Genomic DNA, 27,035 nt, shown 5'->3' with positions numbered 1-27,035 from the left:
AGTGTTGGTCATCGACATATGAAAGCTCGGAAGACATCCTACCGAGACTCAGAAACTGTCTATCGCCTGTTGCAGGGTCTCTTTGCAACAAACCATTGATGAATTCAATCTTGTTACCAAACGATACCTCAGTCAAGGTTTTGATGCAGATGAAGATATACCTGATATGAATCTAGCATTCATGGACGATGATACAGATGCTCCTGAAGATGATTGGAAGGAAGGTGGCATTGAGCCATTGGAAGATGATCCTGCGGCACTCTTTCACCCTGAGATAGCTGTCAGTCCTCTTCCATCAAACATAGGCATGACACAGTGTGATGAACTGTCGGTCACAGACCTTGTCGCATAGGAGATTACCCTGAGAGAAGGCAGGCCAACGATCTTTGCATGCAATCCAGGTTCATCTCGCAGATAAAGCTGTTCTCTTTTGCACCACAGTCTGTACGGCCAAATTGCAGGCCCAGTCAACCAGGGCCTGGGCGCAAGTGCATTCAGTTGAGTGGGTGATCAGGCTCAACAGCCACATTTACACCAAATGTCGGCAGTAGCTAGTCAAATTAGAGGCCTGCAATACATTGGAGAAATATTGGCAGTCAGAAAAGAAAGATTTGAAGACAAGTGTGGCAGTAGTGGACTCAAATGCCCAGGGGCAAAAAAACTCTACTCTTCCATGGTTTTGGTCATTCAAGGTGCAGGCTGATTCCACCAGCAGTGATTGTATGACCGAATGTAAGTGCTCCAGACATATGATATCTTTCTCTCACAAATCTCCCCAATAGTCTACAGGGTCCATTGGCTCCGCATGAAGTCATTGCGTGACCGGTGGGCCAAAGAGTGATTGTTAGTGGAGCATGAAATGTGATGTACCATTGATTTCTTTGTATTCAAAAGCAGAGCATAGCTGGCAAGAGCAGAAGCAGACACAGGCAACTGAGATCGGGATGGGCATAGATGCTATGCAGTTATACAAGCTCAGGTGTATCGGGCACTGGCTGATGCAGCTGATACCAGCTTCTCGAAAGTCAACCCAGAATTCAAATGGAATCACTGAGAATTACATTCCTGCATTGGGAGGAACATTTGATGTAATTACTGCAAGATTGCTTCTACTACATACTGATATTTGGCAGGTCATATTGGGGGATCAGAGTGGGCATTGATTCTATATCATTAATTCTGGGTGGTATGTATGCATATATATTTTGGTCCCAGTGTTTCAGCTCCTGAGATGTTTCATAGCAGTTTGTGTTCCCATTCATCAACATATGGGCGGCCAGTTGTGTCAGCCCTTCTATGCCTATGTATCTTTGTGATGTCATCTGGATCTTGGCAGGTTGGCAGATCAGAGCACTGGATGACAACAAACTCTATAATGCATTCAAGAAGTTTGACTGTATGGTGGATGGAGACATCACAGCCCGCTGCTGAATTATCAATCTATATACATATTGCTGGTGGAAGGATTGTTTCGACCTTGGTCCTTTTCAGATGCCCAACTGCATCTCCCTCCTTGAGGTCAAGGAGTTGGTTGAGGAGCATTTCAACCAGGTGGTGAGCACTTCTATTCAGAATCGGCAGGATTTCTCTGATCTTTGTGTATGCCCAGCCTATGGGTCATCTCCTGATCCCAAAACTGCCCCAGATGCCCACTGTCAGTGACCCCTTGCTCCACCAAGTCCACTGCATCAGGGAAAACATGCAACGGCTGGAAGAAGGTTTGCAGAGCATGCTGCTTACAAAGGTAGAGGAAGGCGATCCTGCCGTGGATGCATTGACCTGGCTGGAAGGACTGGTGGATGAGGTAATGGATGCCATGTGAGCATCGCAATGAATTGATAGATAGGCTCGGCATCAAATGGGAGTAGAGCCCGGGTTCATAGTTTTCAGTTCATATCTATACATAGATTCATTTCTCCGGTTTGTATATGTTGGTACTGATTATAAGTAAAAGGTGCTGGTGAAATACCTCAGTAGGAATGAAAAGAAATGATAACATGTATTAATGATGTAATTAGTATGCCTGTATTTACTCGCTTGCATGTGCTTCCCTCCAGTTTGCTTACATCTACTGCAGGTAATAGTCCATGCGCCTCAATTACATCCTGGACATGCTTGCTGCACAAGGCTCAGCAAATGATGCAATAAATGCAGGCTGATTGATGGATGTCCTTTGATCTCATTCCAGTCATGTCTGATATCTCCTCAGAGTGGTCCTCCTACTGTGATCACATGTTCCACCAGTTGAATACATTCCATCCTCTTCCCGAGATCAGCGAGTGAGTGGAGCAGCAGTATATGGCCCATCTTGCTGGTAGACCTCTCATTCCCCCACCTCCCAAGCTTGATATTCCCACTATCATTACATGCGCCCAGCTAGTGTTCCTTCTGGCCGAGGCCTACCAGAATCCAAGTCAGTCCCTTGATTATTATGTTTATCCTTAAATGTGTACCATCACCACACAGAAACATGAACCACATGTAGAACCTCAAATCTACCATGCAAATGAGATGCGCATCTAAAACAGCCGGCAGGAATGGCGGACTGACAGGGGTATGCCTCATGTCAGAGCATTCATGATCTCTGCAAGCAAAGGACACAGGGGGTCCAGTAGATTAGATAGTACTGTCCTACATAGGATTACATCCTCAATGGACAAAAACTCAGATTTAAAAAAAATGTTTATCCTTCCTGACTGTCGGGATCAAGTCCAACTGGATATCGACATGGTTCATTACAATTAAGCTCTCACCAAATGGGAAACAGGTATGAATAATGTGCATAAAAAATTGCTCTGGGCTAGATTCCCTCCTGCCGAGAGAATGCTCTTGACCCGTCCTTTGATTGTCCTGGATTCTGGCTACAGGATTATTATTTGGTATATCCCAGAAGCACTGCATGGCTACATCCAGGTTGGTACTTCATTCAATTCTATGCTCCTGATTTATCATGCTGATATCAACAGAGTGATATGTACACAGCCACTCTCAGAATGAGTCACCACCTGCAAAAGAGTGTCATCCGTGGAGCCAGTCAGTGGAGAACCAATGGTGCCAACTTCCATGCCACCGATGGCACTGATGTTACCCCCAAGTGCATCAATATAGCTCCATGCTGGTTCCAACAAGGCCGAGAGGTGAGGCTGTTGTCCTATCAACTACCAACTCATCTGACCACCAATAGTGCCAGGGTACACCTCCTGAGAATACTTGGGATGGGTTCATGCCAGAGGTCTTGGCTACCCTGAAGGGTGAAAGGGGCATGTCGATGATTTTGGAAATGCAGAGATCCAGACTGTTGGCTTCCACTGCCATGCGTGTCATGCACCCGCAAAAATATTAGGCTTCAGTCCGAACTCACATCAAGCTCAGTAATTGGGCTGCTTCTCAGAGGTTGGATGACATGTACCAAAACCTCAAGCATTGGGTGTCCATCTACATAGGAGTTGCAGTTATGTGCAACAGATTGTCTCCATACCACCGAGGCCCGAAATGTCCACCTAAAGGATTCGATATCCTGACAAGCATCGGGAGTTATTGGCAAGCTGTGATGCATTTGATCAACCTCAGAATCGACATAGCATATGATCCCAGCATCATGGTGGGCTACTCGGAATGACTCATTAGACACAGGGTTCGGGTGGATGAGGGCGACAGGATCATTTGGGCCTGGTTTGTCTGTGACAGCATCCACAACTACACCCAAACCCCGCTCCTGGAATATGCCAAGTACAACCCCTTCCGTATTGGCTGATGATGTATCTATCTCAGTAGGATATCATCCCAGGTCCACATGCATACATTCCGGAGGAAAGAAATTCTAAGCTCTTGGATCACAGTAGTACTATTGTGCGGACCCAGCAGTCTACCTCAGCAGCACTGGCAGTTGGCCCATCTCTATATCTCAGCTTGTCATATCAGCCCTACTATTAATTAATATAGGTTGTATGGTTGTATGGGCCCATCCATCCATCTTGGAAGCACAGGCACCTGGGCTCATCCCTATATCTCACCTACTCATATCGGCCCTGCCATCAGTATGGGTATATATACTATTGTATGGGCTCAATCATCCATATCGGTAGCACAATACTTATATCACATATTGGGCCCACCCCTCTCCATCTATACATCTTCATTTGGGCCCACCTCAGTTGACCCATCTCATTGAGCAGATTATCAACTTTGGGTGGCCCTATATATCGGAAAAAGTTACTGAAGGGGCTCTAGTTTGAACTTATGTATTGACAGGGCTATAGATATCACACTGAGTGAGATAAACCAATTGTTAGAGTGTTGCACCATCCTATGTGAGACAGGCAGGTTCAGGAGGGGATGTCTATCACCAGAGGCCATGGAGCCAGATATACTAATAATCACTGTCTCACACTATCAGCTACAGAGATTCTGGATATGTGTATTGATTAACATTACTGCAACTGGACCTAGCTGATCACTCACACATGGAATGCTTGCTGCATAATCACAGGATTCCTGCATGAAAAGAGATGTCCGACATTGGAAACATATCCTAAACCGACTTGGGCATGGTTGGGATCCATCAGTGGGTGAAATAAAGGTAAGGAGCAATAGGATGGTTGAGGAGCATTGGCTGCAGCAGTGTGCTCGGGGCCTGGCACAATAGTAAATCACCAATAGGACAAGCACAGATGAACCATACCGCTACACATTGAGTCACTTACAAGAATATGAATTCAGTTATGTTATCATACTTTAGTATTTGATACGCACCACTTGGCAAAATCTGCTTGGTTGTCCCAAGAATTGGGGGCTTTGAAGCCTGTGTACCATGTATCACAGCCCAGGGATGATAGTCATAAAATCACCCACCAGCCTGCCGCCAAAAGAGATTGTGCATCATGAAGTCCTTGACACATTCTCAGTTAGGCTTAGGGAGGCTACAATATCTTGATCTCACGAATTCACTGATGGTGTCGCAGCACCTTGTTGTGGGCGTTGCAGTCATTGCAGGCACCATATTGGAGCACTTCCCCACCTTTTTTCCATATTTGGGGAGTGCTCCGATATGGTGCCCATGATGACTGTGATGCCTGCGACATGGTGCTGCAACACTAGTATACTTACTTGCTGAAAATAAACTCAAGCTGTATAATACATGGTCCTTCAGCAGTTATTTTGCACATCATAGTATTGCAGACTTGCATTGGAATAAATACCTCAATGGTGGATTTGTGTATCACACAAGTTTGAAATCTGGGACTTGGAAGTTGGAACACACTGTAGATAAGTTAGTCTCCACTAACACAGTTCAAGACAGCGATAACCAAGCGAGTTTATATTCATCATGTAAAGTCCTTCAAGGCAGTGATGCAGCATCCATAGCATGTGGCCACCAACAAGCAAGTATATTTTGCTCGTGTGTTCATTTGCTGCTCTACTACTACTTAGCAGCGTAGTACTATAGTGTAGACTGTATAGCATAAATTTGGAACATTGCGGCAGATGCTGCACAGCAGTGGCACAGCATTTTCCTAGTGCCCCTCCAGCATGTGATAGTGACTCAAACCATAGTATGCATGAGACAAAACTTGGAGAGCATAAAATACAGTGAGTCCTTCCTTCCTGTGGTTGAATAGTACTGCTCATCCGTTGAAGCTACTACCCTGTTTGGGACTTCCATGGGTTGCCTATTGAAAATAAGGCTCTGCAGGAGTCAAAGGTGTGTAGTTATTTTCCTAGTGATGTTGTGTTGAATGAATATGAAATTCAGATGAATGCTCTTTTGTTACCGCCCAATGTCATACATGCAGCAGCCAAAGCAATGGCAGAACACGAAATGAAGATGCAGCAGAAGGAATTCGAGCAGTTTTGCATAATGGCCGATTAGTGGTGCCCAAAAATGACCTTCTGTACACTTGGTATGACTTGAGATTGATCTATGGCTACATTTTGACTTACAGACCTCTTCCTAAACACCGTGACTATGAAGTTCATCAGCTTCAGGTATTTCAACAAATGGTTGACCAAGGTACATGATTTCTTACATCCTGTCATCCAACTCTATTATTTATAGCCTATACCACGTAGGTCTTATTTACCAGCACTACTGACCAGTACATCCCTCTCCCTCATCACATTCCACTCTTGCAGAAGTGGCAGTCATCTATAACAATGATCATGTCTCATATTCAGCCTATGTGATATTTATGTTGGACTCACAGACCACAGTCATGAGCACTGCTCTCCGAGAAGTCTTGGCCAAGGATCCTTTGGCAAATTTTCCAGTATGAACCACTACATCTTGGACTCTAACAGCAAACATGGTATGTATGGGTTTCATTGATTTTAACATCCTCACAGATATCCTTCATTAGGGCATTGTCATTCATCTTTCAAGAAGGATGCTCTTGTTGTTGCTAAAGATCATCTTCTTGCACTAGAGCACATCATCGGACCCCACAAAGTTATTGCTGAAATCAAGGGGCACAGATCTGGTGGGCACACAATTATGCTCCATTTTCTTGTCTGCTTTAATGAACGCAAAGATCATTGTGGCATCTCATGTTCACATTGGAGTCTGGATCTGGTCTGGTGCACTGCGCTCATGCACATAGCTACCTGGCATTCTGAGTGCTAGGCCTTCTGCAAGGCCCCACAGATATCATATGTCATGTTGATGATGCTGGCAAATTTTCTCTCGGTGTTGCTCATGTCGTAGGCGAAGAAGCTGTGCAAACACTAGTATGTCAAGAGGTACTCAAGGGTGGAAACAAGGCTATTGTCAGACTACTGGAGTCCATTGGGTCCCTTGTGAGAGTGCAGAAGATCAAGCATCGCTATCCATATGATTAGAAGACTGGTGAGCCTATCATTGTAACATAAGTTGCGAGTAGCGTGAGAGGCACACCTTAGTGCTTACATAGTCTGACAGGGCCACCTCGCAGTGGTTTGCCAACCTGGACAGCATCAAGGATAATGTACTCCATGCGCTGAAGGATGTACAGTTCTATCTGTCATCATGATCATGTATGTCCCCATTCTGTCTTTGGGATTATACTCTGAGTTTTTTCGATCCCAGCTCGCAATCTACTGGAGTCATTCATTCACTCGTGTTCTGAATGGTGCATTTCTCGCCAGTGAGTGTGGGGTGTCCCAATTCCGGCTATATACCACTGGTAGCCCATACAGGTTGGCACAACCATAGTTTGGACCTGAGAATGGTGAAACTTTCTTCTGTTTTTGCGGTCTTTCCTCATTCATTCTTGTCTTTTCAGGTGTGATCGCTGTGGCTACTATTGTACATTGCTGCTCGGTAAGTACATCTAGTGCACCTCAGCAGTCATGTTTCATGAACCATTACATCAGGTCATTTGCAGCAAGAGCATGAAACAAGACATGAATCCATGTCCTCGTCACGATGGGCAGTTGATGGCCCAGATGACAAGGGTCTTGAGGTCGATGACCGTTGCTTCTCATCAAATGATGAGGGTGCACCGACAATGTGCAACCTTGTCTGTTAGGCGTTGGGTAGACACATCCACATTGACTACTGTCACACCTCAAATGCTGCCGCTTGCACAGGGAATAACGAGGTTCAACATATCCCTAAGCCTAACCAAGAATGTGCCAAGGACTTCATGATGCACAATCTCTTCTGGCGGCAGGCTGGTGGGTGATTTTATGACTATCATCCCTGGGCTGTGATACATGGTACACAGGCTTCAAAGCCCCCAATTCTTGGGACAACCAAGCAGATTTTGCCAAGTGGTGCGTATCAAATACTAAAGTATGATAACATAACTGAATTCATATTCTTGTAAGTGACTCAATGTGTAGCGGTATGGTTCATCTGTGCTTGTCCTATTAACGATTTACTATTGTGCCAGGCCCTGAGCACACTGCTGCAGCCAATGCTCCTCAGCCATCCTATTGCTCCTTACTTTTATTTCACCTGCCAATGGATCCTAACCATGCCCAAGTCGGTTTAGGATATGTTTCCAATGACGGACATATCTTTTCATACAGGAATCCCATGATTATGCAGCAAGCATTCCATGTGTGAGTGATCAGCTAGGTCCAGTTGCAGTGATGTTAATCAATACACATATCCAGAATCTCTGTAGCTGATAGTGTGAGACAATGATTATTAATATATCCGGCTCCATGGCCTTTGGTGATAGACATCCCCTCCTGAACCCGCCTGTCTCAGACAGGATAGTGTAACACTCTAACAATTGGTTTATCTCACTCAGTGTGATATCTATGGCCCTGTCAATACATAAGTTCAAACTAAGAGTGTGAACAATCATTGCATGCCTGGTAAGATGCTTGAAGTTCTTGCAAAGCAGAGTGACACGTTGAAAAATAGTATATGCACATCCCCAATGAAGTGAATGAGAAACTTGAGTGTGACCTGTGCTGTGTCTTCATCGCTCTCAGTGGCCAAGCCTGCTTTACGCAGGTCCAAAATCTGACCTGCACTAGAGACACAACAACAACAGGTAGCTTGTTCTGTATGTATTGGTAGTAGTAATGTATCTAAATGAGTGCAATGAGTGGTGTAGTAATGACAGCTCTCGCTGCTAACAAACCATTGACTAGGATTAAGGGGAAGGTTATGGAAATAATCGATCAAGAAAAACATTGATGAAATGAATAAATACCAATCCAGGGTGCAGATAGGCAGTGCAAATCCATCAAATATCAGCTATTCTGCCCTCTAAAGTTGCATATAACCTTGCACAAAGTTCCTCATTTTCAGTTTCTCACTCCAGCTGCAATAACCAGTACCATCAACTGACAAGGACTATATTCTTTGATACCTAATCGCTCACCATTGCTTGGCAAAGTTGAGCATTTTCGGCTTCTTGTTGCAGCTGCAAAGACCAGCACCATCAACCAACAAAGATCATATCGGTCGAAGAGCATGGTGGACGGCGAAACATAACATACCGCTCACTTTACAGCCAAATCTTCTCCTGGGTTGATTGTCATTTCCACAGCAATGGAATTCTTGCTCCCATTTTCCGTACTCATTGTTTCAAGAGAGACACAAGTTAGGGCATCGACAAATTCATCACATGCAAATTCATAACTGGCCAATGCATCAATGCCACTGCCGGTTATGATCAAGAGCAAACACACCCATCCATGATAGCCCAATGTTCCAGTGAAATCAGCTCGAGCATTGAGCAGTCGGCATAAGTGAAAGAAATGCCATTTCCTGAATGATTGTCAGATAAGGATGCCTCGGACATGAGACCAGAACACAAACCATCAGGCTCCCAAATAATGCTGCTGTCTTCATTGTAGGAAGCAAACCAAGCCCTGTAATGAGAAAGCGGCCACTAACAACAAAGTCAAATGTTCGAATACAACATTAGAGTATGTGGGAGATCGAGGAACACTGCAGTACGGTAGACAACTGTCAAGTTGGACTTCTAGAGCCCATTCAAGCAGTGTGTTAAGACCATGCACAAAGAGTAGGACTGATTCCAAAGGGCTTGGCTTCAGCTCATGCGCTGTGCCCCTTACCTGAGTATGTGCCCTTAATTGCAGATGACATCCGGAGGAAGTCCAAGGAAGTCCGTAGGACTTCCAAAGGAGCGTGGAAAAGTCTGGAAGGACTGTCCAGATCCGGATGAGTGCGAGAAACTTCCGGAAATTACTATGAGGTTTCGTCCTGGTACAGATATGTGTAATGGCTACTCAGGATTCATCCTGAGTAGAATGGATACAGAGGAAAGGCTGCAGGGACAAAGTCTGAAGCAGAATAGGTCCGGAGGACTGCAGGAAAGTTCCAGAGGAACTTTCGGAAACTTGGAGGATTGGAGGAGCGGAGGAGTGGAGCTCTGGCCTAGGTCCTCTTCGTCCTCTTCGTCCTCTTTATCTTCATCCTCGTCCTCTTCTTCATCCGATTCATCGTCCTCTTCCTCCAACACTGCGTCAAGATGTTGCAGGATGCGGTCTCTGATCTTCAATAGTCCGTGGCTGATTATACTTTGTACAGCTTCAAGGCCGTCTTCATCTCTTTGAGGACTTAATTTCTGTTCTCAATGTGAGGTCATATTACACTTGAAACCGGAGCCGAAACTCACTGCTTTTGCAAAATGTGTAGAACTTTTATCCAGTAAGTTGAATCGTCCGTCATCACGACGAAGCCACACCTTAATTGTAACGGTGAGTGGCAATACCCAAGTGTGCTTGAACCCCGTTACTTCGCCAAAGAGAGGGTTGTCGCGTTTACAAAGCCACTTGCAATAGTGGGTTACCTCGTTCCCAGTCTTCCGTTCGATCTCCTTAGAAACTGTCAAGGATGGTAATGGCGGGCAACAGTGTCCCTTTTCTGAAATGGATAGTAATGTGACGACATGGATATCTTGGTTTAGATTGATGGCATGTTGCAGTTTTGTGATAGCATCATATTCCAATTGGGAAAAAGTGACCTCTGTATCCCAGAGCTGTAAACGGCCACCGTCAACATCATGGAACTCCAAGAGCACATCTGGAATGCTGAGGGGTTTCTCCATGGACCCGCCTTCCCCATCTCCCCTGAGCGTAGTGTTCATCTGTGTGATGAAGGCGCCGAAAGAAAGGTCGATGTCCATTGTCGCAAGTGCATCATCAATGGAGATACGCAGAGGCGCGAGAACATTCTTGTGAATGGAGGTAGGCAGCTTTACAAGGAGTACTGGGATGATAGGGTGGATGATAATCTGTGGGAAAGAACTGAAGATGACTATTGAATTAACATGTATTGCTTACTTGTAGTGTCGATTTTCATCTTCGGTAATCGCACCCGTGATAAAATCGTAATCTCCATCTTAAATGTCAGAGAAGCACTGCTGAAAAATGTGTTAGTTTATCATGGGAGACCTCGGTCCAGGTATCGGAACTCACAGTCCCGCTACTTAGTATAGTACAAATTGCATGTAAGAAACCAACCATCTGCTTTGTTTGGAATGTTTCATGCCTTGGCTCTGGCTCCTTCAGCCGCAAACAAGGCGCAATGTAAGATGATCGTGGGCAAACTTGCCATTCAGGGCAATGCCATGTTGATGATCTTGTGCAATCATCCTGTACAGGCCAACTACTAGTCGCAAAACTATGCCAACTCTGCCCTGTATATAGTGTCCGGCCCATAGATATGTTTCAGCCAGTGATGTTTCTCTAGTAATGCAGACTTTTGAAATTGATATAATCATTATCCACTTGTGCGTTGCATTGATGGTGGTAATACAAAGTGCTACATATGTGGCTGGTGTATCTTCTTTGGCGCCGTAGGTTGACTGCCAACACCTAAAGGTGGCCACTGATGGCCTTGGGTTCATACCTGTAAAGGTGTCATCAGTCTCATGTCGAGTAATCAAGCGAACAGAATACACATGGCTCCTCCAGGTACTCCTGCAACTCTGTATAGAACTGATACCAACGATAGGGCTTGACACCTTTGATGCAACCCAAGCCAGCGCAATCTGGCTCATCTTGCAGTTTTTCTTCTTGGACAGCTCTTCCACACGGTTGATGATAGTCAGGTCCGTGTTACGCACTCAAATAGATCTGTTAGGCGGAGCCCTAAGAGGGGCGTCGTCCGCTAACGTTCGTGACGTAACCGGAAGGATCCGGTATAGCAAGTGAGACTGGCAATGGCGAGTCGGCAGTGATCACAGTACGCGCGTGTCACGTGACTTCTAAGACGGATGTCTTTGAAGTAGCTCAAGGTAAGGACAGTCTTGTCCGAATGATGAGGTTGATCGAGGTAGACTTAGTCGCGATGAGCGACTAAGAAAAGATACTAGAGACTGAAGCCAAAGGGGCGTTCAGAGAGAAGTATGTTCCAGGGAAGATTGAGTAGATTCAAGTTAGAGAATCTAGTACAGGGTGACCGACTACTTATACTAAGTGGAGAGGGTTAAGGGCAAGGCTACCGCACAGTAGGTAAGGGTAAAGGGGAAACGAGAATGGTATAGGTGCATTGGCAACAGAGCCGGATTAGTGATGGGTGGCCGAATGTGGAATGAGACCGAGAAACGTTGGAACGGACCAACGGTAAGAATACAACATGCGGGAATCCGCAGTCAGAAGAAACAGAAAGAGGAAAGCCACATTGGTGGCACGAGTCAGACCGAGTCATAGGTGCGGGACCACATTGGTGGTCGAATCAGGGGAGGAACGTGCATGCACGTGCATAGAGGCGGGCGATGCGAGGGACGGGGATGGTCCCGAGGATCCGGTCAACGGAAAGTCGGTAAAGGAGGACGAGCCGGTAGATGGTGAGGGCGAGGATGAAGGGAAAATGATAGGGGGGCCACGTGACCGATGTTACTTGTAACAGTCCGCACTGATCACCTTTCTCTCCAAAACAGACCCCTTGGTAGAATTATGACGCATTGACTCTGTGCCAATGGGACGTGCAAGGAGACCATAATATAGAGGAGCATAAGGGATGACACCGATACTGTTGTATTTGTAATAAGTGAGCATCTCGCATTCCTAGATGTGATGCTAAACTGGAGAGCAAACATTGTAATTTTTAGGGACACACCTCCTCGCGGTAGAGTAGCGAGTACTCATCCTGCATGCTGATAAACATGGTCCAACTATTGCGAGCTGCCATGTCATTCAACATGGCAAACTAAGCAATGCATGGAACTGGCACTGATATAACGGACTTTACCGTTCTGCATGAGGTCATGAAGTGCTTTCATGGTTTCCTAGGTGACTGAAGGGTCGAAGCGGTGGATCTGCAAGAGATCAATGTATGGAGTTTCGAGACAAGCGAGGGACACATCAACAGCATTGAAGATTGCAGCGCGAGACAGGCCAGATTGGTTGATGTACTCAGGCATGAAGAACAACAGAATGGAAGGATCGTTTGCGACAAGGCCATAGCATTTGGTGGCGATAATGATCTGGGAACAAGGGATGCTGTACTATGGAGTTCGTACATTAATGAATGTAAATTTAGGACATCGGTAAGGCACACCTTTTTAATGAACTTGGCAATGAGGCGCTCCAACTCACTGTGTGAGTAAATGTTACCAGTGTCGATGGTGTTGATACCAAGATCCCAAGCAGCCTTCATTATTTCAATAGAGGGCTCCTCATCAAGGACCCAGGGCTGTAAGATATTGAGGATGTGGTAAATGAGTCGGGGATAGGAAACGATGACATACAGCCCATTTCGCGGAACCGAAGCTCATCGCACCAAGCTATGAAGAATGAATATTAATATTAATAGAAGGTGAATGCTATACGCTAGCATCAAACTCACAATTGGGACAGAGACTCTGAGACCAGACTTTCAAGGGGAGCAATACTGAACTGTAGTAGACAATGAATATAATGATACGAGTTTCGCAGATTGGCTAATTCGGGCCTGGTGGAATGCTTGCAGGAAGTGCCTCACCTAAGAGTAACATATTGTGATCGCTTCTAATTGACTTGGATAAAGGAACGTACCTGACCAAGGACCACCCCCTCAGCCCCACGATCATCCGCTGGCACCATTGCACCGCGAAGCCCACAATGCATTGAAAAGGTAAGGAAGCTGGGTAGATCGAGTTGCGCATGCTGTTCAGAACAATGTCTGATAACGATTGCCACTGGCTTGTTTGAGAGGTCCACAGTAGAAGATAGGATATCCAAGAGTTCTTCTTGAAGTGAGATGGTACCTGCTGGTGGTTTCGGCGCTCTGGATATGAACCAAAAGGTATGGAAGCACAATGAGCGATAAGACAGAGAGGGTCTACCTTATTATGATAAGTTTGAACTCATGATTAATGCTTGACTGTAGGTTGGCATACCGATTTGGAGACAGCTTGGTTGACAAGCAAGTGCTTGCACATCGCGTTGAACATAGGGAGTACTTGAGGACAAAGGGATTGGTTGATTGAGGCTGGATTGTTGAGTTTGCGGATATACCCCATAGCTTTGCTTTCGTATTGCCATCGACTGTGTTGAAGAGACAGTGAGATTGTGTAATGAACAATATGTGTGCACAAACTCACGGCAGAGAATGCTCAGGGTAAAGTGGAGCGTGCACATGGCGTCGACACCATATTGGAAATCGCTCTGTCCTTATAATATGTAGACAAGTGATGGAAGAAAAGGATGAAAAGACTCAAGAGTCTGCTGAATGATCTTTCCAACGATACTGCACATTCATTCAATTTTGCCAAGACTGTAGTCTTGAGTCATAAGGTGGTGGACTTCAGCCAATTTCTTAAGACTAAGGATTGATTGGTCACGATCTGTTTGAGCGACGATAATCTACACACAACCATGACTTCTGAGCAGGAGACAGAATTTTGGGAAAGACTGAACGTACTTTGGATGCAGCAGATAGCACACCCTGTGCCATTTTTGCATATGGATATACCTATACAACCTGATTAGTTCGCTACCCATCAACTACAATGGCCCATACATCAATGATCTTTAGGGGTTGTAGATATGTCGTCTCGAAATCATCCATGGCAGCGAGATTTGCTGAAGTATTGCTGGTGGGCAGACTCTGCAAAAGTGGCACGTCCCCCGAGTAGCTCCATGTTTTCCATGCCCTCACAGGCACGCTGAAGTTCAGTGTCAACTAATCGGGGATCAGAACCTTCCTTCATGCCAGAAAGAACAGCTTGAACCTGCACAGAATTCAGAAGGAGGAAAAAGGCAAAAACACCTGGTACTCCAGGCAGCCCTTGATTCACAGAGTCACTGAGAATCTCAGATGGTGGTATGCAACGCATCCTGGGTGCCTCTTAGGGAATTGAATGACTGGGGACGACGAGTTCGAGCACCTACCTCAACTTTGGGGGTTCGATGTTCTAGACCGCAGTGGTGTGGCTGCATGTCTGCTTGAAGGGTCTCCGCATGATCTCAGCCACATCTGGGACAATCGGCATTCATATCTATACGTCAGGAAGATTCCATTTTTCAATTTCCGCAAGGACTGACCAACTACTCTAAGAGGTCCGGCGCTCTGGGCGAAAAATATATGAGGGCTACGATGAATTACAAGAGATCAGGTACCCAGCTTTCATGAGCATTTGCTTGGCTGGATCATAGGCTCCTGGAGGAGGATTAGGCTTATGGTCTTCACTCATTGCGAGTAGTCGTAGATTTGGCTTGGTGTGAGAGAAACAGTGGGATACACTGTGAGAGAGCCCCTTCAGTGACCTAACCCTGTAAACATGGTCAGCCCACCTTGACATTTTCCCCATGTGACATGGGCCAGCCCACCATGGGCCCACTTTATCATTGTATGTCAATGGCTTTGGGTGGGCCTGCATGCACTGTGTATCCAATGGTTATGGGTGGGCCCACAGCGCATATTCTTCGACACTTTGGAGTGGGCTCATGCTGAAGTCTATTGTATGTATAGGTGGGCCCATGGAACAGCAAAAAAAGTATGTGTTAACAATTTCAAGTGGGCCCAAATAGCTGGTACTGTTTATATATGATTAGGCCTGGATCATGTATTTGCATGACCAGGTGGGCCCACATAGTGATCCGCCGTGATGTGCGCCGGCGAGGGGATAGCTATGAGACTACCCTCACTGGAGATCATCACATTCCGCCAGGATTCCAACATTTCATGGCTAATTCTTTGTGTTACCGGTTTTCACGGTTATGAGGGATGTACAGCTGAATTTTGAGGAATGTACTTAATAATAGTGGTCCGGCGTGATGTGGACTGGCGAGGGGATAGCTATGAGACTATCCTCGCCGGAGATCATCACATTCTGCTGGGATTCCAACATTTCATGGCTAATTTTTCATTTTACTGGTTGTCACCGTTATGAGTGATGTACAGCTGAATTTTGATGAATGTACTTAATAATAGTGGTCCGGCGTGATGTGGACTGGCGAGGGGATAGCTATGAGACTACCCTCGCCGGAGGTCATTACATTCCGCCGGGATTCCAACATTTCATGGCTAATTCTTTGTTTTACCGGTTTTCACTGTTATGAGTGATGTACAGCTGAATTTTGAGGAATATACTTAATAATAGTAATCCGGCGTGATATGGACCAGCGAGGGGATAGCTATGAGACTACCCTCGCCGGAGGCCATCACAGTTGGCCGAGATTCCAACATTTCATGGCTAATTCTTCGTTTTACCGGTATTTACCCCTATGAATGATTCTGGAGTAAATATTGATGTGTGTACTTAATAATAGTGCTCCGGCGTGATGTGCACCGGCGAGGGCATCACGCCGGACCACTATTATTTAGTACATTTATCAAAATTCAGCTGTAAACTGTTCATAGGGGTAAAAACCAGTAAAATGAAAAGCCAGCAATGAAATGTTGGAATCCCGGCGGAATGTGATGATCTCCGGCGAGGGTAGTCTCATAGCTATCCCCTCGCCAGTCCACATTACGCCGGACCACTATGATTAAGTATATTCCTCAAAATTCAGCTGTACATCACTCATAACAGTGAAAACTGGTAAAACAAAAAATTAGCCATGAAATGTTGGAATCCCGGCGGAATGTAATGACCTCCGGCGAGGGTAGTCTCATAGCTATCCCCTCGCCGGTCCACATCACGCCAGACCACTATTATTAAGTACAGACATCCATATTTACTCCGGAATCATTCATAGAGGTAAACACTGGTAAAATGAATAATCGGCCATGAAACATTGGAATCACAGGGGAATGTGATGACCTCCGGCGAGGATAGTCTCATAGCTATCCCCTCGCCGGTCCACATCACGCCGGACCACTATTATTAAGTACATTCATCAAAATTCAGCTGTACATCACTCATAACGGTGACAACCAGTAAAATGAAAAATTAGCCATGAAATGTTGGAATCCCAGCAGAATGTGATGATCTCCGGCGAGGATAGTCTCATAGCTATCCCCTCACCAGTCCACATCACGCCGGACCACTATTATTAAGTACATTCCTCAAAATTCAGCTGTACATCCCTCATAACCGTGAAAACCGGTAACACAAAGAATTAGCCATGAAATGTTGGAATCCTGGCGGAATGTGATGATCTCCGGTGAGGGTAGTCTCATAGCTATCCCCTCGCCGGCGCACATCACGGCGGATCACTATGTGGGCCCACCTGGTTATGCAAATACATGATCCAGGCCTAATCATATATAAACAGTACCAGCTATTTGGGCCCACTTGAAATTGTTAACACATACTTTTTTTGCTGTTCCATGGGCCCACCTATACATACAATAGACTTCAGCATGAGCCCACTCCAAAGTGTCGAAGAATATGCGCTGTGGGCCCACCCATAACCATTGGATACACAGTGCATGCAGGCCCACCCAAAGCCATTGACATACAATGATAAAGTGGGCCCATGGTGGGCTGGCCCATGTCACATGGGGAAAATGTCAAGGTGGGCTGGCCAGTAAGTATGGAAATGTGTCACTGTATTATGTGTGTGAGAAGGGAATGACAGCGATTCTGTAGTACCTTGGGCCCAAAATATCAATCGCCAAATTGTCCCTCGTGCACGAACTGATATATTTGAGGAATACCAGCTATGATACGCCTGAATTAGACTTCATATACCTGTGAGTCCAACAAATTTATACACTGCAGTCAGCCAGAATGCAGTATGAATGACACTCATCTCGGAGCATAGGCACCTCTCCTTTGTGTGGCTCCTACAGCCAAAAGAAGATGTATAAGGAACGAAGGCAGACATCATCAAAGCAGAGCACCTACAAGCTCGATGGCAACAGTCATGGACTTCAGCAGGTTCATTCCTAAGACACCATCATCAGCTCAAAGCGAAAGCCTGTTGAAAAAGGTGCAAACCTTCAAAGATAACGCCGGATGAGCTTTCCCCGATTTTCTTGCCAACATGGTAATGCTCGCCAACTACATTCGCTGTGCTAAAGTTCTGGAAAGGCCTGAGATGCAGGCGCACAGTGCAGGCTGCGAGGGCGCGAATGCAACTGTGCACCGTTGAACACAGAGTCATCATTGGAACTAACGACCTTCAACATGGCAGTCTTTGCAGCAAAAAAGCTTGCTCGCCTAGAGAGTGGGCTCTGATGATGCCACAGTTAGGTAGGGAATGACACCGCCTTATGATGCTGTCAGTGAGGTCACATTGAGTGTTTCAAAGAATATTTACTTTGCGAGGTGCAATGAAAGTGATGGGTTCAACATGAGCCCGACGCCTTGTAAGCACGGGCAACCTCACAATCTGATGCATTAAAGGTATGAGAATTTCCTGCTGGGCGTCTGAAGATTTGGTTCTGCTAGTGTGAATAGCAAGTGGCTCTCGTACCCTTTACCAGAAGTAACGATGATGTGAGAAAAGACAAGGCCTAAGCTCATGTGAAGGGCTCACCCAGGAAAAAAAATGGTGTTATATTTGAATGCCATCGATTCCAAGAGGTGCTGTTGGAGAAAATAGGATTATTAAGCCAGCTATTGTGAAGGCCACCTGAGATGGGCGCCTACCCTGGCTCAAACCCGGGAAGCTGTGTAATTTAAGTCGCATGCTCAAGACCTGTTAGATTGCACAAAGTTTGTGTTGTGGTGTGCTCCAATCGGATACCACGAATGTCATATGAAGTTGGAGGTCTAAACAAGCAGAGGGAGAAGGCAGGCAAGGTTGATTCAGATGACGGCCTTATGGAGACAAACGTCTCACCTGTCTCATTGCAGTCCGTGGTGGTATAAAACGACGTCATCTTGATCCACCAGATCAATGTCCCATGACAAGTGAGGATGGTGATCCGACTCACACAAGTTGTGGGATTTGGAAGGTGCACTGAGTATTGCAGGTGGCGTAGAGATGATGTATAAATGTGAACGTTCAGCAGTATCAGGGTTGCATCGAGATATAGTAAAAGAAGTGTCTCTAAGTATGGTGAGAGGGCGAGGGACGCCGTCACCAACACACGTACTATCATTCCGGGTAATCTGCAACATGTATGTACTAATATGCAAAATGTTCAAAACACCTCAACACACTGCTCAACTTACTTGGAAAAAATTCAGGCATATGTAGACTACTTATGTATGATGTACTGTCCAAGTAGAATGGAAATTTCTTGTGCATTGCAGCTGCGAGAGATGAAATAGTGGTAATTTGTAACCATGCAGGAACATAAATCATCCAGATCCCATAGATCCTGCAGGTATATTCACAAAGTTATACCTGGATGATCTGAGTTACTGCATGCTGGTGAACGCGTGCTTGGTCTACTGTATTCTTCGGATGAGCAGTGATTAATCTCAGCGAACATCTGAGACATCACATACTGTACAGCAAGTCACGGATGTAACCGATTTTGGTTGATACGTATAACATAGGTGACACAAACCTCCACTACTGGTGCAGCCAAGTACCTCGAAAGCACTTTGTGAGGTGTGATGGTCTCCTTGTTGACAAGTTCCACATAATCATTGACACTTTCTCCCTGCTTGGGCTGATCCCAATCAACGTTCTATTTGCACTCGGTTTAGCTTGCAAAGCCCTAGACTCGAGAGAGATTACAGCAGAGGGTGTAAAAATTGCCTGTCAAGATTTGACACGTGCACTTGTGTAATAGAAATCAATTTGGAATGAATTTCACTCTGATGCTCTTGGAAGTCCTACAATTAGGACATGAGTGAGATTTGGTGATGGAGTGGTACCAGCGGTTCCGGACGCACCCAGAGGGTCTTGAGTTTATCAAATTTGATTAGCATTAAGTACCTGGGTTGGACTCAGGTGACAACTTTCTCGTATGTATGGAATAAATGTGACCATTATGGACAAGGACTGATGCCAGCGCTGAAAGGGTGACATCAATGGTTCCTAAGTGTCAAGGGGGACGAACGGTACCTACCAAGATATTTTGCTTTGATGTTTTTCAGGCCAGCTGACCGCATGGCTCCAGCGCTAAGAACAACTTGATAGGTTCTGGAGTTAAACGCCTTCAGAAACTCTATCACTTGACCCAGCCCCATCCGTCCCCGCTGAACGTGCCCAACAACAGCTTTCCCCAGCATGATCACTTCTTCAGTGGACCAGTGCCTGAGTATGCAATGGTAAGAGTCAAGTGGTTCGATGTGACACGGAAAACTCATGTCATATCCGTCAGGGGGAACCCCCAATCAGCCAGTACACCATACCTGGGTCATGGAAGCTCACAAACACCTTTCTCATCGAGAAGTGAGCCGCACTCACGCTCCCAGTCCTTAGCGTCAAGTGGTGGATATGACCACAACTATAATCAGTTTCAGCAACCTCAATTAAATGCAGGAATGCACCCATACCGACGTGCTTTTCTTTTCCAGGACCAACCTGGAGATATGCAGCAGTACACAGATAGCTCCTGGCAAAGTCGCATACCTGAAGGTATACATCAGTTTTATGACCAAGTCACGATGACAACCGACACAACTCACGAGATGCGCATCTCTTTGCTTGGTCATGTGAGCATGTTCCTACTACACAAAATTTATGAGACTACAGAACCAGGCTTGTGATGCTTAAATGTTGGGTTTTCACTATGGTCTCTATGTTTGTAGTTTGTTTTGTAAGTAGTGATGATATATAGACAAAATAAAAATATGTACCTTGATTGAGGTGACAAGTTGATAGGAAGGGTGTATAAAATAAGGTTTTGAGTGAATGGAACTCCACCGGAGGTACCCGAAGCGGCCAACTTAGTGGCAAATTCCGTCGGAGCTTCAACTGACTCGAATTCATTACTTAGGCAGCCAATTCCCCGTTTCTCAATTCTCTTTTTCCCCTACATGCGAGCTCTGTAGACTTGTAGTACTTTAGTAGTTTTGTATTATTGCTGTAAGATTCACTCAAAGGTACATTTACGTGCTGAACGAGGTTGTCTAGTTTGCCTTGTTATTGCACAGAGCATAATGCTATTGTCCACATCCGCGCGTGGTGCAGGATCCATTGTTTGACAACGGTTCATGTTGTTGCATTGTGGTGTTTGCATTAACCAACCAACCACTGTGGGAAACGACCACAAAGTGGCATTCACTACAAATAGGGCAAGGACTTCTCTTTCTGATTTCTCTCTCTCGACTAATTTAGTTTAGTTAGTTAGTGTGGACACTCATAGTGTTTGATAATATTAGAAACGACCTAGGCAAAAAAGACTAGGGTATACCTACACAATTAATATTGAATTCAGAGTTACAGTAGTAGCAAGCCGACCCCACTCATCGGATCAATGTCCAAACAAGCAGCGACTCCCACAATCGCTCCAGAAGCGCACATCAAGCGCACCAAATACATCGATGCAAGAAAGTACCTCGATACAGAGGCAGACATTGATCTGGAGGGCGGGGAAACCGAGGGTATAGAGGATGAAGATGGTAAGTCGTTGTATATTGTCTCCATTTCCAGTGGAGGCCTCATCTTCCTGTGCAAAAGACTGCTCTTCTATAAATGACCATGATTCTGAGGATGGTCACACTGCAGCAGCATGGGATATCCTAGAGGAGTACCTCACCTTGGAGATGAACTTTTCTCAAATGGAAGCCAAACTTGTCTCACACCTGGGCTCTCAATATCATGAAGAGGACTGGACAGAAGCAACACGTGCATTATTCTCGGCCGATGAAGACAATACCCAGGCTTTGGCAAATCTTCATGCCATCAAAGCTCGGCACATCTTGCCAGCGAAAGTTGCGACGCACTTGAGGGGGTCAATCCATCAATCTGCATGTGCTTGGTTCGACAAGGTAGCAGATATCGAGAGGAGGTTTACCTCAAGCTGTGGACCATCAGAAGTTGACGCTTCGTCACAACCAGTCCCTTCCTCCAGTGAGATCACACACCAGATGATCAAGCGGTTCATTCAAGATAAAATCAGTTCTAGCCATGCATACTACCTTCTGGAGGTAGAATTCACAGACAACCCGACATTGTTAGCTCACTGGGAGTCAGTATTGGATGTGATCGTGGATGCTGTTACTCATGAGGCAAGGCTTCAAATATTTGACACGCAGGCATTCCATGTAGTCGAAAATATTTCAAGCGCAGCATCTGCAGCAGTCTCAGACCAATCTTCTAGAGGAATAGCAGTATTCGAAAAGCCAGTGTCAAGTATGCAAGATGACAAGCTGCCATCAGTGCATGACCTCCTGACATGGCTCATCACCATGCCCTGTAAGTAAATATCTCCTATCAATTTATTATATCTAACACCAATTTTTAGTTTCGAAAACATCTTTTTTAGCCGCACAGTTGAAAAGCAAGGATTTCGAGGTCTACACCCATTCAATGCTCCCAGGCCATCTATGCATCAAGGCTGAAAATACTGTCATCATAAGGAAGGCATGGCCTTCCACTCACACAAACTGCTTTTTCAGCGTTATTTTTATTCCTCGGGAGGATCAGATCCCTAGCAAACGCAACTTGACAATCCCTGGCTAGTATCGCCCCATATGTGGTCAATATCGGCATGACGTAGGATACGCATATTCGTATGATCCGCAAACTGATATCATCATGCTGTTAGTCGCATCCAGGGAGGTACCAGGGCGGGAAGTCGGGAAAGACCCCCACATGCCGCACCTATACAATCATCCTAACAACATCTCAAGCTCTGCGGGTCGCAACAAGACCTACCTCCATGGTCTTCTGGCGCTCAAACTGAACAGAAATGCAGTTGTTGAGATTCCAATTCCCGCTCCAGAGAGCATTGTACTTCACCAGGAGTCGAGATGCAATCCCGCATTTGTGCAATCTGCATTGCATGTGTATGCCACACAACATTGGATAGAAGGTGATTTAGTGAGAGTTAGGGCGGGGGAGATGTTTGGCTGCACCGTGAAGATTCAATGTGTTGACATGTGCACCCGATCGGCATCAGCGTACATGGAGGAATCGGTGCATATTAAGAAAATCTCACATGAACCAATCATGTTTGCCATATCTGATCTTGAAAGGAAATTCTGTGTGGGGGACAGCGTTCGTGTACTCGACAGCAGTTCACTGACTTCACAACTCAAAGGAAAAACTGAATGGTTGTTCAAGTCGACGAGAATATGGTTGATGTACTCGACCAGTCATCCGAATTCGAAGTAAGTGATTCATCAACTATCGTATCATCACAACTAACATTTATATCAGTTCACTGTTGCAATCGATTCGTTGGCGACGTTCGTTGGGGACATTAGCAGATGAGTTTTTGCAAATGTATCACATGACCATGACACCCCAATGAAAGGTGATCACGTTGTTGTAACCGAGGGCTTCTATGTGCGTGAATTCGGGGTGATCTCCAAGGTGGATACAAAGACCCAGACACTTGCATTCTTCTTGGATTCGCTACATCAACACATCTGGGTCCCAATAAGGATGATGGCCTTCAATCCCAACCCGACCGCCCTTCGACATACTCATGAGCGTGGATATGACGTCGTAGCTGGTGATATCATTCAAGCCGTCAGAGGTGACCCACTCTGTGCATCGGGGACGGTGCTGCGAGTGAATCTGGATGATAAAACATTAACATTCAAAGACATGAGATTAAAAAAGGTTAGTTCTCATTGATTTTATTAATCCAAGTTTGATAATAATGATCATAGATCATCACCACCTCCATAATGCATGTCGCAAGAATTGGTGGGCGGGCGGATCGTGATCCCATGCAGCACTTTCTTGGCAAGGAGGTTTTCATTATTCAGGGCCCTATGAAATCCTTCTGAGGGACCTTGCATTCGCTCTCGCAAGACACATGCATGGTTGTAGTTCAAGGTTGGTAGCAAGAATTATCGTGAGCTCACGTTGTCAGGTCAGAGAACACTTTGCTTACTTCAATTTGTTCGCTAATCACGCATACATGCAGCTGGAAGGGTGTTCTCCTCACTGGTGTTTACTTGCCTCTGCGTCAGCTAAGGGAATTTCTCAGATTAGCTCGAGGTTCCTTCATCCAGCCCCCGCATATCACACCACCTCAAACTCCTTGTCACTCTCCTCCTCCTTCTCCTGATATCTCACGTGTCGATCAGACCATTCCTGCTGTAGAAGTATTGGTGTGGAATGCCCCCATCGACTCGTCGGTGATAGATCGGTATCCATTATCCACAGGGCTCCACAATGACCGGTCTAACGCTTGGTCATTTAATGAGGCTGACAGGGAAGAACGCCAATTGCATCCTCCCAGTGCGAGTGCGTCCTCTTCTAGTATGCTTCATTTTATTTCATGTTTTGTCTGTAGTCACTCATCAATTGCAGCAGACAATCTCACTGCAATTTTACACGATCCCCTGATTGCTGAGTTGTGTTATAATTGGCACATGAAAATGCGTATAGCCAACCCATCATCTGATTGGGGATCTTACCTTAACCGGATCATTGACACTGTTGCCCCGGACCCATTTCTCCTACAGAAAGGACCAGTGAAAGATGGTGAAATCCCCATCAGGTATTCCTCTAGAGCAAAAAATAAGGGGATGAAGGAGGATCCGATTCCCATTAAATATATTTTACCGGAACCACCAACAGGAAAAGACAAGAAGTTCACTTTGATATGAGGCGACCTTATGGGGAGCATTCACACAATGATGTCTGCCAGGAAGGACCAGGAAGATAGAATCACAATGGAAGGGAAGAAATTTGCTCGTGCTGATACATGTGTGATTATCAACAAAAATTAGACAATGCAATGTTCCCTATCAATTAGCTAGCCTCATGACACTGTAGATAGTAGTTTTAGTGGGTGAAATCATATGATAATGGCGAGTATTGGGTGCCCTGTTTACTTCACTCGCTCTTGCCATTGATATCACGAAACTGGAAGGCATTGATCTCAAAAGCCCTGGCAGTGAAGGCCTTAACACGTATCTCACATCCTCAGCGGTATCTGTTACAGGCATCTGTAACACCTACTAGAGCCCCAGCTCTGCCTACGCCTGCCCCCGCTCTGCTAGACTCCCCGCGCGGCGGTGCGCCGCCCGCGCCTAGAAAGACAGTGGTCTGGACCGCTGTGACCCCGCTGTAGAGACTCATGCCTCTCATTGTGCAATATGGCAGTTTTCACTGGGGAGTACATGGCACGAACTTGTAGCATCACTCTGTGTGCTACCTGCAGCTATCTCTATATGAGGCGCAGCTTTCCCGCGCAACGCGCACCATGCGCGCGTACCTTTCCCGCACTTCACGATGTATATGCGCGCGCGCTTTCCTGCGCTGTAGCGCCCTATAGCGCCAGCCATCCAGAAGCATCCATCCACTGTCCACCAAGTTCCCTAGTGCGTATATTTCCATTTCTCACATTTGCATATCGTTCCATCTTTATTTTTATCATGGACCCTTACTTACATATATCTTTACATACCTTACTCGGTAGCGCTTCGGCTCCGCATGACAGCGCTTAGGCGCCATACTTAAGCGCCAGCAGTACATACTTACTAAAAAACTTACTCTCCCACCAGAACGACAGAGGACTTACTGGTTACTACCCACTATTTACCTAGCAGAACATAGTAGAAATCTATTTGTTTACTCCTTGCATCTCCCTTCTCTTGTCTTACATCATATCATCACCTAAGCAAACTCACTCTTACTCTCTCTTGTTTCCGCATACACGTGCATGCATTCCCGCACTTCGCGCATTCTCGCGCCTCGCGCGCACCTGCGCTTTCCCGCGCTTCGCATTGGCCAACCAGTAGCGCTTTCAGCGCATACCTCTAGATCCTTGCTGCACTCGCTTCCCCTTTAGGGTCGAACACACTTGTCGTCTCAAGTATAGCAGACTAGGCAACGCACGACCTTACAACAATTATAGATACAGTCAGGAGCATTGTTCGTGCCTTGCTGTATCATTGAACCTTCACCGCCCCTGGCCTAGACAGCCTTGTACCTGATCCATGGAGGCTGTACGCCTCATGGTCACCCTAGATCAGCGCATGCATACCACATGTCGCTTCATGAAGATCCGGAGCGCGCTTGGCGCTTCCTGTACCTATGCGCAGCTGCCCTTGGCGCAGCATGCTTGATCAGAGGTTAAGCCTCATGTATCTTATCTACACCTCATGCCTGGCTATCATAGATTTACGATATACTATTGATTACAGACTGAGCTAGAATACTTGTAGTACTTCCCTATAAGTAGACACAGATTATTGTACTTAGACTTTACTTTAATCTACTAGGTTCATCCCCAGAACTTGCTCATCTAAGCTTACCAGCTTCCTTGTGTGAGACCGCACTTCTAAGTCGCTCCCATACGACTTAGCACGTATCCGCTAGCCCTGCATCTCGACGAGCGCCGTCTTACCGAGATCGCCGGAGGAATCCTTGACGTTCCGTCAAGGCTAGACCACGCTCAGCTTCAGTAGACTCACTCGAGTCGTCGCTGAGAAGACCTATCCTAGTTCGCACACGCCGACCAACGGTCAGCGTAACAGTATCTTTCCCTGCCTCGAGCAGGTTGTTACAAGTAACATCGGTCACGTGGCCCCCCTATCATTTTCCCTTCATCCTCGCCCTCACCATCTACCGGCTCGTCCTCCTTTACCGCCTTTCCGTTGATCGGATCCTCGGGACCATTCCCGTCCCTCGCATCGCCCGCCTCTATGCACGTGCACGCACGTTCCTCCTTTGATTCGACCACCAATGTGGTCCCGCACCTATGACTCGGTCTGACTCGTGCCACCAATGTGGCTTTCCTCTTTCTGTTTCCCCTAACTGCGGATTCCCGCACGTTGTATTCTTACCGTTGGTCCGTTCCAACGTTTCTCGGTCTCATTCCACATTCGACCATCCACCACTAATCCGGCTCTGATGCCAGCGCACCTATACCATTCTCGCTTCCCCTTTACCCTTACCTACTGTGCGGTAGCCTTGCCCTTAACCCTCTCCACTTAGTATAAGTAGTCGGTCACACTGTACTAGATTCCCTAACTTGAATCTACTCAATCTTCCCTGGAACATACTTCCCTCTGAAGCCCCCTCAGCTTCAGTCTCTAGTATCTTTTCTTAGTCGCTCTTCGCGGACTAAGTCTACCTTGATCGACCTCATCGTCCGGACAAGACAGTCCTGACCTTGAGTGACTTCTCAAGACATCCGTCTACGAAGTCACGTGACACGCGCG

The 27,035-nt window shown here is 46.1% G+C and overlaps 10 protein-coding genes across 10 annotated transcripts; 6 read left to right on the top strand and 4 right to left on the bottom strand.

Moving 5' to 3' along the window:
• Positions 1-575: 575 nt before the first annotated feature.
• On the top strand, positions 576-841 carry F5147DRAFT_577083 (uncharacterized protein; the record flags this gene model as incomplete). Its single annotated transcript, XM_041431375.1, has 2 exons — positions 576-732; positions 783-841. Coding segments are annotated over 2 exons (216 nt in total), but the record flags the coding sequence as incomplete, so codon positions are not given.
• A 650-nt stretch (positions 842-1,491) lies between these two features.
• On the top strand, positions 1,492-1,822 carry F5147DRAFT_773782 (uncharacterized protein; the record flags this gene model as incomplete). The annotated part of the gene is made up of 2 exons (XM_041441506.1): positions 1,492-1,554; positions 1,610-1,822. The coding sequence occupies 2 exons, from the start codon at positions 1,492-1,494 to the stop codon at positions 1,820-1,822; spliced, it is 276 nt and encodes a 91-aa protein (XP_041292720.1).
• A 368-nt stretch (positions 1,823-2,190) lies between these two features.
• Positions 2,191-3,343, top strand: F5147DRAFT_652922 (uncharacterized protein; the record flags this gene model as incomplete). The annotated part of the gene is made up of 5 exons (XM_041433702.1): positions 2,191-2,279; positions 2,319-2,413; positions 2,768-2,913; positions 2,967-3,137; positions 3,185-3,343. The coding sequence occupies 5 exons, from the start codon at positions 2,191-2,193 to the stop codon at positions 3,341-3,343; spliced, it is 660 nt and encodes a 219-aa protein (XP_041292719.1).
• An 81-nt stretch (positions 3,344-3,424) lies between these two features.
• On the top strand, positions 3,425-3,607 carry F5147DRAFT_534847 (uncharacterized protein; the record flags this gene model as incomplete). The annotated part of the gene is made up of 1 exon (XM_041430138.1): positions 3,425-3,607. A coding segment is annotated over one exon (183 nt), but the record flags the coding sequence as incomplete, so codon positions are not given.
• A 445-nt stretch (positions 3,608-4,052) lies between these two features.
• F5147DRAFT_652921 (uncharacterized protein) lies at positions 4,053-5,081 on the bottom strand (the record flags this gene model as incomplete). The annotated part of the gene is made up of 6 exons (XM_041433701.1): positions 4,053-4,195; positions 4,269-4,369; positions 4,462-4,494; positions 4,753-4,801; positions 4,852-4,888; positions 4,965-5,081. The coding sequence occupies 6 exons, from the start codon at positions 5,079-5,081 to the stop codon at positions 4,053-4,055; spliced, it is 480 nt and encodes a 159-aa protein (XP_041292717.1).
• Positions 5,082-5,554: 473 nt separating this feature from the next.
• On the top strand, positions 5,555-8,205 carry F5147DRAFT_652920 (uncharacterized protein; the record flags this gene model as incomplete). Its single annotated transcript, XM_041433700.1, has 16 exons — positions 5,555-5,589; positions 5,638-5,701; positions 5,753-5,847; positions 5,986-6,010; positions 6,056-6,065; positions 6,204-6,305; positions 6,357-6,476; positions 6,620-6,792; positions 6,906-6,980; positions 7,061-7,170; positions 7,257-7,294; positions 7,348-7,470; positions 7,564-7,650; positions 7,701-7,749; positions 8,008-8,040; positions 8,163-8,205. The coding sequence occupies 16 exons, from the start codon at positions 5,555-5,557 to the stop codon at positions 8,203-8,205; spliced, it is 1,182 nt and encodes a 393-aa protein (XP_041292716.1).
• Positions 8,206-8,937: 732 nt separating this feature from the next.
• On the bottom strand, positions 8,938-9,317 carry F5147DRAFT_577028 (uncharacterized protein; the record flags this gene model as incomplete). Its single annotated transcript, XM_041431368.1, has 3 exons — positions 8,938-9,076; positions 9,127-9,205; positions 9,257-9,317. Coding segments are annotated over 3 exons (279 nt in total), but the record flags the coding sequence as incomplete, so codon positions are not given.
• A 1,845-nt stretch (positions 9,318-11,162) lies between these two features.
• Positions 11,163-13,515, bottom strand: F5147DRAFT_800084 (NADP-dependent oxidoreductase domain-containing protein; the record flags this gene model as incomplete). The annotated part of the gene is made up of 9 exons (XM_041443252.1): positions 11,163-11,333; positions 11,365-11,530; positions 12,315-12,474; positions 12,527-12,616; positions 12,705-12,914; positions 12,968-13,102; positions 13,158-13,193; positions 13,256-13,282; positions 13,444-13,515. The coding sequence occupies 9 exons, from the start codon at positions 13,513-13,515 to the stop codon at positions 11,309-11,311; spliced, it is 921 nt and encodes a 306-aa protein (XP_041292714.1). The 3' UTR covers positions 11,163-11,308.
• Positions 13,516-18,460: 4,945 nt separating this feature from the next.
• Positions 18,461-20,396, bottom strand: F5147DRAFT_652917 (uncharacterized protein; the record flags this gene model as incomplete). Its single annotated transcript, XM_041433699.1, has 10 exons — positions 18,461-18,554; positions 18,719-18,744; positions 18,881-18,896; positions 19,005-19,108; positions 19,301-19,423; positions 19,632-19,674; positions 19,804-19,995; positions 20,145-20,188; positions 20,266-20,313; positions 20,370-20,396. 10 exons carry the CDS (start codon positions 20,394-20,396, stop codon positions 18,461-18,463), a joined length of 717 nt encoding a protein of 238 aa, XP_041292713.1.
• A 764-nt stretch (positions 20,397-21,160) lies between these two features.
• On the top strand, positions 21,161-24,473 carry F5147DRAFT_773777 (uncharacterized protein; the record flags this gene model as incomplete). Its single annotated transcript, XM_041441505.1, has 10 exons — positions 21,161-21,305; positions 21,364-22,101; positions 22,172-22,305; positions 22,369-23,018; positions 23,068-23,096; positions 23,165-23,475; positions 23,526-23,609; positions 23,703-23,713; positions 23,786-24,123; positions 24,178-24,473. 10 exons carry the CDS (start codon positions 21,161-21,163, stop codon positions 24,471-24,473), a joined length of 2,736 nt encoding a protein of 911 aa, XP_041292712.1.
• Between the last annotated feature and the right edge of the window lie 2,562 nt (positions 24,474-27,035).

The sequence above is a fragment of the Suillus discolor genome (assembly GCF_016758755.1).
Source record: "Suillus discolor strain FC423 chromosome Unknown F5147scaffold_28, whole genome shotgun sequence".
NCBI lineage: Eukaryota > Fungi > Basidiomycota > Agaricomycetes > Boletales > Suillaceae > Suillus > Suillus discolor.
Note: the sequence above shows the minus strand (reverse complement) of the source record. Positions and strands in the feature narration are given on the sequence as shown.